The 18,266-nt window shown below is 51.2% G+C and overlaps 1 protein-coding gene across 6 annotated transcripts in view; it reads right to left on the bottom strand.

The window, feature by feature from the left end:
* The window catches only part of MYO1C (myosin IC), a 111,898-nt gene that overhangs the window by 25,843 nt on the left and 67,789 nt on the right, over positions 1–18,266 (bottom strand). For all 6 annotated transcript variants that reach the window (XR_012897022.1, XM_075904489.1, XM_075904491.1 and 3 more), the window contains 12 exons: positions 16,722–16,920; positions 15,963–16,043; positions 13,721–13,900; positions 13,287–13,385; positions 12,047–12,160; positions 10,019–10,090; positions 9,728–9,847; positions 9,400–9,482; positions 7,654–7,759; positions 5,745–5,825; positions 2,125–2,216; positions 49–143 (listed from right to left, as the gene is read on the bottom strand). Coding sequence is in view for 5 of the 6 variants with exons in the window: in XM_075904489.1 (XP_075760604.1) it covers positions 49–143; positions 2,125–2,216; positions 5,745–5,825; positions 7,654–7,759; positions 9,400–9,482; positions 9,728–9,847; positions 10,019–10,090; positions 12,047–12,160; positions 13,287–13,385; positions 13,721–13,900; positions 15,963–16,043; positions 16,722–16,920 (1,322 nt within the window). In the remaining variant the exon portion in view is untranslated. The remainder of the gene's footprint in view (positions 1–48; positions 144–2,124; positions 2,217–5,744; positions 5,826–7,653; positions 7,760–9,399; positions 9,483–9,727; positions 9,848–10,018; positions 10,091–12,046; positions 12,161–13,286; positions 13,386–13,720; positions 13,901–15,962; positions 16,044–16,721; positions 16,921–18,266) is intronic.

Below are 18,266 nucleotides of genomic sequence, written 5' to 3'. Positions count from 1 at the left end.
CAGGAAGTGACCCTGTGTCAGGCCACGGTGTAGTTGTGTGACATTTACCTGTGACACTGTAGGTGACCTCCCCAGCATAGTGCAAGAGACGAAACTCCTCTCGGCCTAGAGACTTCCGAGTCTTCTGGTCAGCCAGCTTGTGTCTGGGAAGAGAGCAGAACGGCTACCTAAGGAGAGGATACTTGGCTCAAAGTAGACAATGTCCCAGTACTACTGATGCCACATGCAGGACCATCACAGCTCTTGGCAGGAGGATGGGACCAGAGGAATAAAGGGGGTGGGAGCTGGAGAGCAGCGGCTCTGTCGCCAGTCCCAGAACAACAATCAGGCTTGTTCCAAGGGGCAGGGGATTTGCTTCGTTAAAAGCGAAGGGGTCACTGTGTGCGCATGTGAAACCGCACTGGAGAGATCCGGTTTCTGGCCACAGAGGAGTTTGCTATCGGGGACCCGCCCTCAGACGGTGCTACAAGGATGATGCCGTTCAGGCCTTCAACTGAGCATATGGAAAACTTCAGGGAGGACTGAGAAGACGGGATTTGCTGGTGTTGCAGGTTTTAAAAGGACCATCCGAAAAACTGGAGCTAAATCAACCTGCAGGGCAGACTAGGGACTGAAAGTCCCCAGCATTGCATGGAGGGCAGGGATACTGTAGAGTCAAAGAAGGGGCACTATCCCAGGAGTCAAACCAGGTTCCCTCTGACTTTTTCTGTTCGTGTGTGGAATAAATGTTGTGTCCACAGAGACATGCAGATGTGCACGACTAGTATTAACACTCACAGCCAGCTGCGGGCATTAGGCAGCGTGTGTGTGGGCAGCGATGCCGGCTAGAAAGCAGGAAGCCCTTGAGAATGGTGCTACATAAAAACTTACAGGGATTCATTGCAATAGCAGCAGCACCATTTAAATCTCACTACAAATCAACCCGTTCTGATTTCTGGTCCAGGCTCTACTGAGCCTTAGATTGGACTCTTGCAAGAGTTTGCTGGCTGATCTCCTGGAACGGTTTCTTTGGTTTCTATTTAACATTCAGCAGCTTGGCTGGCTATTTATGCTCCCGATTCCCGCGTAACCCTTTCTTTAGTGACAGCACTGGCTATTTTTGAAAGAGGATTAAGTTAAAAACTTCCTTAGAGCCCTTCATATGTGTGTCATATGAGGAGCTTGACAAACAACAAGCTTTCTTGTCTGACTTCTCTAGCACCTGCTTTGGCTTTATAGGTCTCTCTCCTGTACGAGGTGTGGGCTGGGGATGGTCTGCGTGTCTCTTACAAGCAATGTTATCTCATGTGCGTTCGCTGTACTTATGCGGCTTGTTTTTATCATTCGGTCATAAAGGGAAAGAACAGGTTGAAGACTTTAGGTAGGTTAGACTGGGCTGGGCAGTAATTTTTGATGGGGGGGGCACACCAAGATTTTGATAAGTGGCCGAGGGTCGCACTGTTCTGGGGAGGGGGTGTGGGCTCTGGATGGAGGTTGGGTGCAGGGGGGAGCTCGGGGTAGGGGATTGTGTCTGAGGGGGAACTCGGTGAAGGAACTGGCTGTGATCTGGGGCAGGGGACTGATCTGCAGGGATCCATTACCCCTCTTTAGCTCACTATTAATTCTTCCTCCTAGTAGATTTCGTCCAAAATCGTTTTCAGCTTTGTGAAATGGCCTAGTCCTGCCTCAATGCAGGGAACTGGACAAGGTGACCCTTCCAGGCCTTCATTTCTAGGGTTCTGTTACATTTTGGTGTATTAGCCCTTCCACAGAAAGCAGGAAAGTTAAAATCTCTCATGAGCGCTAGCTCAGGTGTGTTAGCTACTTTAGTTATCTGTTTGAAGACTGAATCATCCACTTCCTCTTCTAGAGCAGGTCTAAAATAGACTCCCTGCTCTTCTCTCTTTTTATTCTCATTTCCCTTTAGCTATACCCACTTCTGCTGTGGTCTTAACTCAGAATCTGAACTCTCTGGGACAGCAAGCGTCTTAGGTCCTACGCACGTCTCAGCACCACGGGGCTTCAACCGGCACCTCTGGGTGCCATGATCATACAAACGGCACAGCAGAGATTTAAAGCCCATTGGACTATTCGGTGTCTTGTCCCTCACCAAAGACAAAACTAGCAGCAGCTATTTGAACTCACGTGACAAAATGAGGATGATTCTTCACCGTTTCCTCCAGCTTCTCCAAAAATGTCATGTCTGTGGCATCCCCGGGTCTCAGACACTCCTCATCCTGTAGCGAGAAGGATCGGCAAACAGCAAGGTAACAAAGTGCACGTGTTCCATCGACACACATCAGCCAGAGCTGCTGAAGCGATGCCCTCGCCTGGGTTCTCTAGCTGGTTTCAGTCTTACACTAGAGAGGCTGCGTAATTCGCTCATATAATTGTTATCAATGGTTCAGTTACAGCAAGGGGGGTTCTGCAGGGATCAGTTCTGGGACTGGTTCTGTTCCACGTGTCCACCAGCAATTCAGATGATGGCACAGGACACGCTTATGCAGTCACTAGGCGATGTACCCAGCACTGCTTGGGTCTTGAACTGCAGTACTTTTGGTTTTTTGGAAAACAAATGAAGAGTGGATATGTCTTAGCCCAATGTTGTATTGTTTTTAAATGAAGGAAAATGAAGGGGGGAGTGAGGGTTCAGGGGTTCAGGGATGTTAACAAATCTCCGGGACCAGATGGCATTCATCCAAGGATTCTAAAAGAACTCAAATGGGAAATTGCAGAGCTATTATCTGTGGTTTGTAACCTATCCTTTAAATCGGCTTCTGTATCTAATGACTGGAAGGTAGCCAACATGACACCAATATTTAAAAAGGGCTCTAGAGGTGATCCTGGCAATTATAGACCAGTAAGTCTAACTTCAGTACCAGGCAAATTAGTTGAAACAATAGTAAAGAATAAAATAGTGAAGCATGTAGAAGAACATAATTTGTTGGACAAAAGTCAACATGGTTTCTGTAAAGGGAAATCCTGCCTTACTAATCTGTTAGAGTTCTTTGAAGGGGTTAACAAGCATGCGGATAAGGGGGATCCAGTAGATATAGTATACTTGGATTTTCAGAAAGCCTTTGACAAGGTGCCTCACCAAAGGCTCTTGTGTAAATTACATGGCCATGGGATAAGAGGGAAGGTCCTTTCTTGGATTGAGAACTGGTTAAAAGACAGGAAACAAAGGGTAGGAATAAATGGTAGATTTTCAGATTGGAGAGGGGTAACTAGTGGTGTCCCCCAAGGGTCAGTCCTGGGACCAATCCTTTTCAACTTATTCATAAATGATCTGGAGAAAGGGGTAAGCAGTGAGGTGGTAAAGTTTGCAGATGATACAAAACTGTTTAGGATAGTCAAGACAGAAGCAGACTGTGAGGGACTCCAAGAAGATCTCACCAAACTGAGTGATTGGGCAACAAAATGGAAAATGAAATGTAATGTGGATAAGTGTAAAGTAATGCACATCGGGAAAAATAACCCCAACTAGACGTACAGTGTGATGCGGGCTAATTTGGCTACGACAAATCAGGAAAGAGATCTTGGAGTTATCGTGGACAGTTCTCTGAAAACTTCCACACAGTGTGCAGCGGCGGTCAAAAAGGCAAATATAATGCTAGGAATTATTAAGAAAGGGATAGAAAAGAAGACCCAGAATATCTTACTGCCCCTGTATAAAACTATGGTACGCCCACATTTTCAATACTGTGTACAGATGTGGTCTCCTCACCTCAAAAAAGATATTTTGGCCTTGGAAAGGGTTCAGAAAAGGGCAACTAAAATGATTAGGGGTTTGGAACGGGTCCCATATGAGGAGAGGTTAAAGCAACTGGGACTTTTCAGTTTAGAAAAAAGGAGACTGAGGGGGGATATGATAGAGGTCTATAAAATCATGAGTGGTGTGGAGAGGGCCGATAAAGAAAAGTTATTTATTAGTTCCCCAAATAGAAGAACTAGAGGACACCAAATGAAATTAATGGGTAGCAGGTTTAAAACTAATAAAAGAAAGTTCTTCTTCACACAGCGTGTAGTCAACCTGTGGAACTCCTTGCCAGAGGAGGCTGTGAAGGCTAGGAATATAATAGAGTTTAAAGAGAAGCTAGATAATTTCATGGAGGTTAGGTCCATAAAAGGCTATTAGCCAGGGGATAAAATGGTGTCCTTGGCCTCTGTTTGTCAGAGGCTGGAGAGGGATGGCAGGAGACAAATCGCTTGATCACTGTCTTCGGTCCACCCTCTCTGGGGCACCTGGTGCTGGCCACTGTCGGCAGACAGGATACTGGGCTAGATGGACCTTTGGTCTGACCCAGCACGGCCGTTCTTAGGTTCTTATGGGGTAAGAGGAGGCAGGGTGGGTGGCTTAGGGCAGAGGGATAGGAGGTTGGTGGGGGGGGGGGGCTCAGGGCAGGGGTAAGAAGGGAGGGACTAAGGAGGAAGGGGTGCAAAGGTCCAGGGAGGTGCAGGACTCAGGGCTCAAGGCAGGGGACTGGGAGGTGTGTGGGGAGTTTACCGGGGCCACCCATGGTAGGGAGGGCGAGACGGCTCCAGCAGTGGCTCTTCCCAGGGGACTGTGGCCGTGCTCTGCTGCCAGCGGCTCCTTCCGAGTGGTCAGGGCTGCACTCCCCAGAGTGGGGGATCCGGGTCTGTGCGCTTGTCAGGTGGGAGCTGGGGCTCTGCGGGGCGGCCTCAACCTCCTCTTCCTGGGGGGGCAGGCTCTGGGTTTGGGGCAGGAGCTTCTTACCCGCGCTCTGTGTGCGTGTGCGTGCATGGGGGGGCATGCCTAGCCCCCACTAGCCACAGGGCCGTGACGATGCAGCGGGGGACTCTCTTGCCCCAGCTCAGGGCGTAGGGACGCGGCCGCTGCAGCTGTTCCGTCTCGCTACCACAAGCAGTGAGGGGACTGAGGCACAGCGGGGCTGGGGCAGCAGGGCAGGACACCCGTGCACGGGTTTCATCCCAGGGCTACCCCAAGGCGCCAGCCTTGCCCGCGTGGGGCCACGTGCACAAGTCCTGGAACTTGCAGGAGCCGAGCAATGTCGTAGCCTGGATTGCCGGCTCCCCTCCCGTATCCGGGCCAATTCCTCCCCCGCCGCCGAGCAGGATCCCCCACTGGGTTGAGGAGGGGAGCTGAGCAAACCCGCTCTGGCGCACAGTTCAGCTGCCACAGTGGCTGCTCTCACGGCTGCTGGGGGCAGGCAATGGCCGTGTCTGGTCTGTCTGAACTGCGTCCACACGCTGCTCTGGCTGTACTGTACGGACAGCCTGAGAGCGGGGCAGAGAAATTACAACCCTTTGCAAAGGAGCGTTTGACTGGCCATGCAGTCTGATCAGCAGCCCCTTTCCCCTAACAAAGGGACTCGCCGCAGGACACTGGGAGAGAAGAGCATTTGAGGACGGGCAGGAAAAGCTTTGGTGCAGACATTTGTTTCCTGCTGATGGTTTTCTTGGAAGATTCTTGCTCCAGTCTATACTCTCAGTGAACAGGAAATATATTTGTACACAAGCACCCCATGGCACCGGAGATACACACGTCACAGTGTTGTGTGGCTAAGATGCCAGCAAATGCAAAAACAAGCATGAAAGAGAGAAAGCTCTGGATCTACTGCACAGGTTCATATCTAGCCCTGGGCTCCACTCACTTCTTAGCCCCCTCCACACCCTGTACACCAGCCTCAACTTCCTGTTCACCTGGGGCAATTCTCTTCCCGCCACGCTCCTACAGATCTTCCCTTAAAAACATGTCACTAAATACAAGGCTGCCAACTCACCAAAATAGAAATGATGCCTTTGAACTTCTCTTCCACCAGATCACAAATGATTTTGTTATTGAAATACTGGACAGGTTCCCACTGCCATTCAGAAAGAGACACACACAGTTAAAGTCTGATCAAAGATCTTGCTTCTGCACTGGAAGGAAACAGTTGGAGTGATCAGTGTATTTCAGAGGACAGAAAACATTTAAAACAGTCTTGAGGCCCACAGCTCACGGACAAAACTGCATTTCTTTCATCAAGGTGCATTTATTTTTATTTTTCTGTTTATTTGTGTTTTTTCGTTTTGGCCAGAGATCGGGCGAACATCTTTGGCCCATCGTGATGAAAAGGAGGGAACCTCTGCCACCGAGGACTCCATTCTGAAATACGGGTGGAGGGGGAAGTGGGACTCAAATAGAGCAGGCAGTTGCAGCTAGGGCTATGCAACTTTTTTATGGCATAACCTAGTGTGGAGCTGGGTTCTTGTGCCGCTGTGCACACGCCACACACGCACAGAGGGATGATTCCTGAAACCACCAACTCCCCCTGCCACCGATGAAATATTTCTCCGTGTTCCAGGTCATCCCGGAGTCGTGTCAGCAGTTTCTGATCTCAGTCAGATCTGTGACCAGCGGCCTCGCAGCCTCAGACAGCAACCGAGCCCTATGGCTGCTGCCACCAAATTCAAGAGAAAGAACCGCGTCAGAACTGGGAGCCAGGCCGGCCCCAAAGCAGCTGTCATTGGTGGGGGCCACACACAGCAAAGGGAGGAGCTGAGACATTGCTAGAGGGCTGTCGTACAGCATCCTCATTCTCCTAACTGGGTCCTTGTACAGCACCTGAATGGCCTGCAGCCCGGAGCATGTACCAGCACAGAGGGCCCAGACAGCAAGCAAGCCGAGAACCCTCAAAGAAGCTTTTGCTCTTTCTTACTTACATGCTGCATGCAGAGGGGCCGATAGTCTCTGTGGGCTCCTGGGCAAGGTGTGTGTGTGGGGCGGGGCCGGAGCAGTTAGTCCAGGGTGCACCTCGCTGGCTCCCAGACAGTGCTCAGTGCCACCTGGAGTACACTATATGCAAGCGCCCTGCCTGGTCCTTAGTCCTGCTTGGGGCATACAGCGTGGTGCTCAGCAGGGATTCAAAGGGGCCAGCAGTGGTGGCAGCCGGGAACCCTGGGCTGTTTGAACTGGCAGGCCTCCGGGCAACTGTTCCCTTTATCCACCCCCACCTCCCCGCCGGAGGGCCTGAGAGCAGCACACACGAGATAAACATCTTCGTTCTGCCCTCCTACAGATCTTGCTCGGAGACTGCCAGGCAGGAGTTTGGGGTTTTCTAAAGCTGGACTTCGGCAAGAAATAAACTGAACAATTAACAAAATAAAAGGTAGGATCTACATTGTCTGGCAGCAAAAGCCCAAGCGTACAGTGCCGTGCAGCATTACTGACAGGACGTTGTGACATTCGATAGCTCCAGGTTACAAATGCCAGAGCTGTCACCAAACTGCAGGTGCCAAGGAAGGCAGGAGTCCAAGTGCCAAACATACAGCTTCAGGGCCTGCAGGCGAGAGGACAACTTGCTTTGGGTGACCATGGTCCCATGGGTGTTATGTTTTGTATAGACAAGGGGCTGCACGACAAGATCGTCACTAGAGCGGGAACAGGTCCACTTCTAATCTGAATGGGGTTTGCTTGAGTAATTGTCACTTCTGCGAGCAGATGAGTGCACATGTAAAAACCGAGCCCAGCCCGAAGTCCCTTTAGGATGAGCCAGTTCTGGTGGATCGCACAGATGCTGAGACAAGGTAAAAATAACCATTCACCTCCAAATTCTTACTTTACACACTGTAAATTATCACCACCCCCCTTTCATTAGTTGGCCTCCCCCAATAAGAGGAAATGTTACAAAACGAGGTCTTGGCTCTTACCGCGATGCCTTCCGACTCATACTCCTCTTGCTCTGATTTTAGGGTGAGTTCTATGAAGAGCTGCTGCAGTTTTTCATTGCAATAATTAATACAAAACTGCTCAAAGCTGCAAACAATCAAAATCAGCAAGAATTAGTCCCTCCCACGCTGTACGTCAGCAAAAACAAAGCCTGCACCGTTTTGCCCACGAAACATGCGCACTCTGGGTACAACTCAAGAGAGATGCAAGCAAGAGATCTCCAGACTCATCCAAGCTCGCAGAGATGAACAGTCAAGACTGGCCCAGAAGAAGGAGCCAGCAGAGGTGAGTAAGGAGGAACACGGACAGCGCAGATATAAATAAGGTCCTAGCTCCACTGCAAATCCAACAACATCACTGTTTGGATATCTCCCAAAATTACATTCCAGAGAATAATTCTGTAGCTATGCTCTCTCTCACTACAACAAACGTGCTGGAACAGGGGTGGGCAAGAATTTCTGGCGGGGGGGCCTCTCCACGGTTTTGGAAAGTGGTCATGGGCTGCACTTTTCTGTGGAGGATGTACAGGGTCTAGGATGGAGGTTGGGCACAGAAGAGCACACGGTTAAGGGACTGGGATGCGGGAGATGGTATGAGGTCTGAGAGGAAGTTTGGGCAAAGGACGGGGTTGTGACCTGGGCCAGGGGATAGGCAGGTAGGGTCAGGGAGGGGGTTTGGGTGCAGGACAGTATTCTGGCCTGGGGGAGGGGCACCAGGAGGGGGTGCAAAGTCTGGGAGGGAGCTGTGAAGTGGGAGAAGGGGAAAAGGCAGTGGTGTGGGTGGTGACTTGGGGCAGGGGACTGGGCTGCAGTACAGGATTCTGGCCTGGGGGAGGGATGTGGGAAGGGGTACAGGGTCTGGGAGGAAGTTGTGACCGGGGGCAGGGGGTTCCAGAGGGCTTAGATGGTGACCTGGGGAGGGAGCTGAGGTGCAGGAGGGGCAGGATGCCAGAGGCAGGCTGTGGCTGGGAGGCGCGCACCTAAGCCTGGAGCCCTGCAGCACCCCAAGCCAGGCTGGGCTCCCTGCCTGCTGCAACCCCAAATCACTTACAACCCAGCTATGGGAGGGGGAGGAGACTCACACGGCTCCCATCATCCAGGCCAATCTCTTAGCTCTTATTGGCTGGTTGTTTCCAGCCAATAGGAGCTGAGAGATTGGCTGGAGTCAGTTCCTATTGGTCAGTTGTGTCTGGCCTCGGAGCGGAGGATTGGGCCGGGGGCGGGGAGATCCCATGAAGCAGAGAGCAGGTGAAGTGAGCTTTAAGCCAGGGCAGTGATGTGCCTGAGGGTCCCGGCAAGGGAGTCCGTGGGCCGGATCCGGCTGCTGGGCCATCTTTTGCCCCGCTCTGTGCTGGAAAGAGGACACATACCCACGCCCCCCACCTGTGTGATCGCAGCTTGTGTGGACAGGCTCCTAGAGGGGCAGGTCAGGTCTGCACCCTGGGAACACTCCCATGACGAACAGCCGTGCAGGGCAGTAGCAGGGTCCCCACTGGGCACGCAGGCCCCATGCAGAGATGTGCAGAAGGCGGGTGCCTACCACCCGCGGGTATTTTGTTGACTTCCTGGAGCTGAGCCCTAATCTCTGGGTCCATCAGCCCCTCCCATTCAAAAGCCCCAGACATAGGGAGGCGTGTTAGTCTAAGGCTGAGGGACGGCAACCAAGTATCAGGATTAAATCACAGGGAACAAGGTTATTCAAAGTCTGAAGATGTTGGTAAAACAAACCTGTTGTGCTGGAAAACCTCGAATCCATAAATGTCAAGCAGCCCTAGGACGGTTGCACTTCTCCAGCCTGGGCATTCTGCCTCCTGCAACAAAGGCACCGCCAGCTGTAATCGGTAGGTTGGGGGCAGACGTGACCCTCCACCGCGCTCTTCTCGCATACTGCCAGTGCTGGGTCCTCGCTCTTCTCATGAGGACCGCGCTCAGGAAACCATTGTTCGGTATTGAGCTGAGCCCTTCCCCCGCCTCAATGGTTTGAACGCCCTCTTCCCGTCCACTCAGTAGCACAGTCGTCTGGGACCATGGAAGTGCCGCTGAGAAGCACATTTACCTTGAACGCCAGAGACTTGTTAATCTTATTCACGAGCCAGGAGAAGGTGCGCCCGTAGATCGCCTTGGCTAGAGCGTCCCGCGCATAGGCTGCCTGCTCCAGATTCAGAGGGCTGACCAACTGCATGTGAAGGGAGAAGAGACACGTCGCTGTCTTTGTAACTCAAACCAATAGCCAGCAGTGTCGGGTGCCACCGGCAGCCACTTCTCAGACCCGTGAGCAATCAGTAAACGGTTTAACCAGACACCAAAGCAGAGCAGATTCGCCGACTTCCATTCTGGATGTTCTTACCTCTTCCCCTTTTGCTATGATCGTCTTGTGGATCAACGCTTCTCGGAGCACAGAGCCCTCAACGCCCAGGAGCTGCAAACCACCACAAGGAAAACTCAATTAGAGAAAGTCTGGGTAAGTCCACCCCTGCTTTAGGAACACTAGGCCCCACAGTCCTGCTCTTCACGGATGAGTGCACCCTGCCCCTGAGGAGAGACAGTGATGCACTCTTCAGTCTAGCAGACCCATGCGCAGTATTCACCCCACAACGAGATCAGAATGCCTAGACGTGTTTACTGGGGCCCTTCCAGCAGAGTGCGCAGAAACTAACGACCCTTTCTAAGATTCACCCTCTCCTCTCTGTCCAGGCAGTCCCCACGCTCCCCTGGCTTGTCCCAACCATGATTATAGCAGCCACCTCCTCCAGCTTTGAGGTCGTCTTCCTTGCCTGGCACTGTGACCATGCCCCGCCCACACTGAATCTTATCACTGGTTTCCCGTCTTCCCTATCAGCACCCTCCACAACTGTGCTCCTCCCTTCTCCTCCTCGCGTGTTCCTGCACAACCCCTACATCCTTCAGCCTCCTCCGCTTTCGCAATGCTACCAGCTTTATCTGCCCGCCTGTCGGCTTTTCCACAAACACCTCTGCCCTCTTCTGGGCCACCACCCTCTCTGACCGAGGTGTACGGCCACTTCCCTCTCCTCAAGACCCAGCTCTGCTGCCGTGCCTGGAAAGAATCTAATCAAAGGCGGGCCGAGGAGCGAACGGGGAAGGTTGACAACTTTCAAGTGTTTTAATGCAAATACATAAACAGTATTGTCCGTCACCGACCATATCCCGCTCCTTTACATTGGAAGCCCTGTGGGGACGGAGGGTGCCTGCACTGCCCCCCGCACAGACACAGCACCCCAACCAGAACATCGGGACGCTCCCGGTTCAATACTAACTAGTGAGTGCCAGGCACCTCATCTGCTTGGCAGGGGAAGGGCAGAGTCAGAGAAAGCGGAGGGGGGTGTCAGCGTGCTGGGGAGACACGCTCACCACAGCAGCTAGGAATTTGGGAGCAGGGTTAGACAGCCCGGGCGCCCACTCACACTGCAAGCAGGCGGCTCTGGGGCGCAAAGGGGAAGCGGATGCTTCTCTCTCTCGACAGCCACAACGGGGGCTTTGGAGAGAAGGTAGGCTCCACGTTTAATGCCCCTTCCAGGCAGGGGGTGTATGGAAAATGAAGTCCCTGAGTGAGATCTAGCAGCAGGATCCTGTCAGGAATCCCAGAACTTGAGGTTATAAGCAGCTAAGCAATGCTCCAGGACAGTGGGGTGTTTACGCCGTCAGCACTGGTACAACTCAAAGGTCCTGCATACGGGTACGTGGATACACATGTGGGGGTAAGTTAGAAAAGAGAAGCGAGATATTTGGGCCAAGTCTACACTACTTGTTTCGTCAGCGTAGGTAGGCTGGCAAATCCCACTGTGCAGACACAATTTATACCAGCAAAGAGAGAGCCCTTCTGTCAGTACTGTCCCCGCAATGGGTTTGTAGCATAGACTAGCCTCTAGAAACAGGAGCCAGCAAATACAGGGAGGAAGTAGAAAGTACAACAGAGCAGAGGAGAGAGGAGGAAAGATGTAAAGTGAGCAAAAGAGACAGCGCAAGTAGGGCTGTCGGACGGCACTTGAGGAATGGTCACATAACCAATGGGGAAGCAGTCATTCAAACATTTATTCAGCAAGATTTTTTTCTGTACTGCAGCAGCTCACAACAGGTCAATTACTACTCAGCAAATCTGTTTGACAAACAGGGGACTGAAGGGTAGCGCACCAGCAGCACATAGCCGTGTTATGCCTAGAACGGAAGGGAGGCAGTGGCTTGGAGAAAGTGCATGGAAGAGATTTTCAGAGGCCGAGACAGACACGTGACTTTCAATTGATTGCGTCCTTTAATAGCGTCAGGACCTAACAACTGCTGCGTTTTTCTCTGGAGGAACACGAGCAGCCCAGAAGCGAGGCCACGGCTGCCTGGGCACAGCTCTATGGATCACACTCACCCTGGCCAGATACTTAATCTGGTTCTCTGTGGTCACCTGGGCGCTGCCCTGCTCCTCGGCAGCAAACTGCACGTTCCCCAGGTGCAGCACGCTAGCGACAATACTCAGCAAATCCTAGCACACGAGAAAATCAAAAGCAAACTGGTCAAGGAGATGGGAATGCATGTGGGTTATGCCACAGTTGGGAGGGGGGAGAGGGAAGCGTCTTTGGACGTCCCCTCGTAGGAGACATTCTGCATTTAGCTCTTTGCAGAGCACACCCCCAAAGGCGGCCTCCTGGCAGACAGAACTAACGGAGGCAGGACAGTCCTGGAAGGGGAAAAGATCCAGGCCTCGTCCACACTACAGAGGTTTGCTGGCAGCACTTATGCTGCTTTAAAAGTGCTGTTGCACATCCACGCTAGTTCCTTGTGCCGGCTGAGAGCACCCACTCTACCAGCTCTTGCATCGACATGGCGAGCAGGGCACGGTGGTAGCTAGCCCACCATGCAGCTGGCCACAAGGTGCTTGGGAAGGACTTGCAATGCCGCATGGGGCAGGGACAGCACCGTGCAAGGGAGGTTTCCCAATCCCACCCTTCCCTTCCCCTGGAGGGAATCGAGAGGAGAAGAGCATCTGGGATGGGGGAGCCAGCAGGCTGACCCACCCACCTCGAGGTAAGGGGAGGGGAACTCCCCCTTAAGTCAGCCCCTTGCCCAGCTCGGTTTGGCACAGCAGTCTCTCCTGAAGCCGACTGCTCTGCCTGCCTGCACGCCTGTGATTCTCGCCAAGTTCTCCCACAGCCTCCTGGGCAGCTGAGAGTCTCCGTGCTGAGGAACGTCAGAGCAGCCCAGCCCAGTCCCGCACCCTGCCGAACGAGTCTGCCTGCTGCTCGCGCAGGGCCGAGCAGGCGCATTCCATCTAACGGCTGCTCCTGCCCCCCAAGAGGAACAGCTCCAGAGCTCTGAAAGGGGAGGAGACATCCTGGCAGGACAGCAGAGCAGTCGTAGCAAGCACTGTGGGAGACTGGCAGGAGCCAGCTATGTGGACAAAACAAACAACAGCATCTGCACTGGTGCTTTGCCGCTTTAACCGCGCCACAAACAGCTTGTTGCCTCTCTCTGAGATCGTTCTATTTGGTGGCACAAGAACAGAGTTTTGTCACCACATTAGCCTGGCTCTGTGCACATTTTGCCTGTTTTGTTGGCAAAAGGCAGCTTTTGCCGCCAAAGCTTAGTTGTATAGACAAGGCATTTCTTACCTCTACCTCGTTGTCACTGAAGTTAATGACAGACAGGGCCCTTCGCACAACCTTCCAGTCGTTCTTGTCACTGATGGAGCTGACCCTTGCACACTGACCCTAAAGACAGATTTTGAGAGGATCATTCCTACAGTAGGACGGATTGTACACTCAGCACACGTGGCTCTGTCACGTGTGAATTGTTACCGAAGGCGCCATCTCACCGACAGCTTTGCGACTCAGGAAAGACACGGAGAAGTAATAAACTAAGACTCACAGGAGAATTAGTAATGTTCATCCTTATTAAAAACTTGCACCCAGAAAGTTTTGCTCTCCTTACAGGTCAAGACTCGGCTCTCTCTTCCTACCCCACTGGTGTCTATCAGTAAGGAGAGTTTTTCCTTTCACTGACAATGCAAACCAAGAAATCAGCAAAGCGCTGCCCCTGCTCACACCTTGACTAGATAATGGTACTGCTGAGGATTCTTCTCCAGGCCCAGACGTCGCAGCAGGTCATCTTCCCCTCCCTCCAACAGCTGGTAGAAGATGTGAAAGTTCCTCTCTCCATGATTCTGATGAACAACCCGAGACTTCTCCAGGAGGTAGTTCAGGATGTGACCCCCCACAGGTGCCCCCTAAACCAGAGAAGATAAAGAGAAGCAATTCACAAGGACAAAGGAAAATTCTCTTGCTTCTCTGACAGCAGAATATCGAAGACAGAGAGTTTTCAATAATGGGTCACAAGAAGCAGAGGTGATCTTGAGACAGTATTTGTTAGACTGTGCTGTGACATGACAAGCTGCAAGTTAGGACTCTTGGACTCCCACAGAGCAGGTCAAACGAAGTATTAGAGAATAACCCTCAAGATACAAAACCATTACACAGCTCACCGTGACTGTTGTGGTCACTACTGGTCACCCCAGCACAAAAATCTTATATTTGCCTCAATATGGATTCCATCCATGCCTTTAATAATGCTGTTGCCCTTCTCTGGATCTTTTCCATTCCTGCTATATTAGAGCCAAGAATGAGAGCCATGTCGAGAGAGATTTAAAAGCTTGGGATGATTTCGATCTACCTAGGTTTTTACACTTTGTTAATTTTCATGGCATTGTGGCATTTAGTTTAGAGAGGAAACAAACAAAACACGACAAGATAAGGTTGCCTCCGCAATCTTGATTCTGTCCTTTTGCGCATATTCAGAGTCTTTCATTTCAGGATCACATGTTCTCCCTCCCCCCACAGGACCCCTGCATCCTCCATGTTTTTTTCTCTCTCTCTCTCTCTCTCTCTCTCTCTCTCTCACACACACACACACACACACACACACACGGAGATGATTCAGTCAGTGCTGTGTTCTAACTAAAATGGAGCAGAGTTTGATATTTTTCTCTAAAAGCAGGTAACCAGCTAATAGAAGATTTGTCACTGGATGATCTTTTCTTGGCTGTCCTACTTTTCACTGTCGACAGATATGTCTTACAAAACCACAGACGAGCTATTGGTAGCGTGGTACAGAGGGACACTAAAGAGAAAGGGCGTAATAAAGGGCCCAGAAGGATCTGCAGGGGGCTCTGCCTACAGACACTTAATGTAAACAAACCACCTTGTAGCCCGCCAGTAAATGTTGGGTCCACACGCAGGGTCCACAGGCTGCAGGTTATCCAAGGCCAGTATAATGGGAAGGTTTCTGTTACATCGAGGGTCATTTTTAGCTCTCATTTGCATTCTGACAAAGTTTGGGATTTGTGCCCACAAGGATAATCAGATGATGGGGGCTAGACACACAAAATCTTTCACACGACAAACTACATTTTTCTTTCGGTGTTTACCCCAGCAGAGAGAGCAGCTCATTCACAGTTGCTGGCAGATAATGTATTCTCCTGCCACACTTCTGCTGTGTGTCTGTACACAACTACAACACTGCAAACACATTTCTGCCTCCGCAGGTTTTCCTCCCTCTCCTCCAATAATACTCACCTCCAATTAGACAAACTCCGTGGCATTAATATACACACAACAATTTGCTGGAAGCTACGAGGGTTGCTGCACACACCATATACCAGAAACAAGCCCACAAAGGCAAGTGCAGGAAAATTTCAACCTCCTAATAGTAAATATTCTCTACTACTCCGCCCACAAGCACTTACCTGCCCACTGCAACCTTAACCCTTCCATCACCTCCTTTAACAGCCATTGTGCATACAGCCTGTTAGCAAACTACCCTGCTCTCAGCACAACCAATCACTGCACTATGCATACACAGTTACTAGGGCTGGGAAAAAGTTAGCTGGTAAAGGTGTCTGAAGAAGCTGGAGAAAAAGAGGGCAGAGTTATGGCTGCGGTGCACACCAGTTGCAGTACCAGAATGAGTGCTTGTGGGTGGAAGGATAGAGTCTCGGTACTTTTTGGCTAAACTTTTCACTTCCTTAACTGTTGTGTTTGTGTCGTGCATGTTGCAATTCTCACTGCTTCACAATGAAGTGTGTGTAGTTATAGTACAATTATAAATCCTAACAACTCTAGAAAGATCTCGGTACCCAAACTTTTCTGAAGCAATAGACTCCTTTTCACCAGAGGCGTTAGGCTTTTCACTCTATGTGAACTGCTGATGCAGATCTCAGCATCTGTGTGCTTGGGCATCCGAGCAAGACTACAATGAGTACTAATTCCTATGTATGTAAAGCAGATTTTCACCTTGTAATCAAACTGCACATCCATGTATTTCCCAAATCGGCTGGAGTTATCATTCCGAAGGGTTTTGGCATTTCCAAATGCCTGAATTTAAGGGGAAAAAAAAAAAAAAAAAGAAAGAAAGAAAGAGGAAAAGTAAGCAAGTTTCAAAAACAGGAATTTTAAAATATTTTTCACAAAGCTGCTGGTGGTTTCCTTACTGGCCCAAAGACACAGATTTGTCTCACGCTGAGAGACATGCTCCCGCCGCTCTTTGGGACTGGTTTAATTATGTCAACAGGCCAGCTCTCCCCCTTCGGCATGCAGTGGCTACATGAGAGCGCTCACAGCAGGGAAGCCGGAACCAGCCTAAGACGAAAACAAGCCGCTACCTGAGTTCAGATTGCTTGAGCTGAATACCATCCATCACCTGCCCGGGCCTGTTAAAGTGCTCCTCTCTCGCCAAGCCACGACTTAGCCTAATACCATTCCTTGCTAGTATACGGTCCCGTTAAGGCTTCTTCCTCCACCACCAGCGTGATTCCGTCGGACACAATGGTCACCGCCCTGCCCCAGCCTGCCAGCCCCCCCAGGCCCACGCCCATGACAGCGGTTTGGATGGAGGGGAAAAGCAGGAAAGGGAACTGGAAGGATCGTTCAGCGCTGGGCTGAACGAAAGGCCACTGCAAGAGCAGAAAAGCGCAGCAGCAAATACAAACCTGACTGCTTCAGGGGACAGAGGCCCACACAATGGCATGTCTCACATCCCGCCCTCCACATTACCTCTAAGACTGGGTTGGACTGCAGGAGGCGATCTTTCACTGTTTCAACTTGGTCGCTGGCTGGACATGTCACTGCATAATACTGCAGGATTTTTTTGGTGGCTTCAGTTTTTCCAGCCCCACTCTCCCCAGATATCAGGATGCACTGGTCCTTCCTCTCCATGCGCAGGGAACGATAGGAGTTGTCAGCAATAGCGTAGCTACGGAACAAGGAGAACTGGAAATTAAGCCGGTTTCTACAGATGTGAAAGCAAGAATCTCAGATCGGTTTTTACAGTCTCGATCCTGTCACAATCGCAACCAGAAAAACGCCAGCTCCAGCCACAATATTCTAACAGCGCCACGTCCTAGAAAAGATGGCTCTTTGAAACAGCGTTCACCTGGATTGAGAAACTCTGATCCAAAGCTTCTCTGATTACTGCTCACACCAGTTTTCTGAATTGTCGGAACACACCAAGTCTTGTTTAAATGGAGCTGGATCACAGCATTTCAAACACATTCTTTGCAAGGACGGAAGCATTAGTGAGCAACAGTTTCTTCTTTAGCTACTTCAGATTTTGCTTTGTAAAAATGTATTTATTATAGTTTGCAAATTCCTGTCCCTTCTCGATCCAAATTCCTCGGCCAGGGCGTTTCCCTAATCAAAACAACTGAATAAATGTAACCTGTATTTTAGGCCTGGCCTACACTAGGAGGTGAGCTGGGCTAGGTCAATTTTATAACAATGAGATGACACCACCTAGCCCGTTCTGCCAGCTTGAATCATGCTGCAAGTAGTGTCATCGGGTTCTCTGTGTGATCTGTCTTGAGGGTAAAGTGGCAGCCACTCTGCCCGCATAGCGATGGCTCCCTGGAGAAGTTTGTCGACATGTCTGGAGGGAGGGCGGGAATCCTCCCTGCCCAGCTCCATGAAGCTCTCATAGAGCAACTCTTTCGTCCATCTCACAAGGTTCTGGGGAGGCTGCCTTATTCCGCCCTCTGCGGTAGGCCAGTAGTGAGTGGTCTGCTGTCACTGCAGCACAAGGCCCAGGGTTCTGGCCACATTCAGTCAGCATCTGCTCCCTAGCGCTCTGTAATTCGGAGAGCAGCCTGGATGAAATGGGGGAAGCTCTGTAACTGAGAGTGCTGAGACAATCCACCACCGTTCACTCCTCCCCAGCAAATCATGACCGCAGGTCTGCTGCCTCTTTGCAAAGGGCCTGAAGGGATTATCCTGGAGAACAGGTCCCCTTGTATATGGAGGTGGGGGGGGGGTGAACGCACGCTGGCTGCGTGAGCCCCTACAAACCCGCCCGGTTCCCTGCCCCTCTCATGAGCTGGACCCGCCTTTGCAAACGCAGACACCTCGATAACCTGTACTTTGCAAGCACCTGGTCTGTTTTCAAAGCAGGAGCAAAAGAGCAAGCACCCCAACCTGCTGCTTACCAGGCCTGCCACCAAACTGAGCTCAGCTGCTCCATGCTGTCATGTCTTTACCTGCCCGGTAGGGGCCTACTATGCAACCTCTGGCCTTGCACGTAACGCGCCTTTCAGGCAGCGCAGTGCC

Source organism: Pelodiscus sinensis, chromosome 21 (genome assembly GCF_049634645.1).
Source record: "Pelodiscus sinensis isolate JC-2024 chromosome 21, ASM4963464v1, whole genome shotgun sequence".
Taxonomy (NCBI): domain Eukaryota; kingdom Metazoa; phylum Chordata; order Testudines; family Trionychidae; genus Pelodiscus; species Pelodiscus sinensis.
Note: the sequence above shows the minus strand (reverse complement) of the source record. Positions and strands in the feature narration are given on the sequence as shown.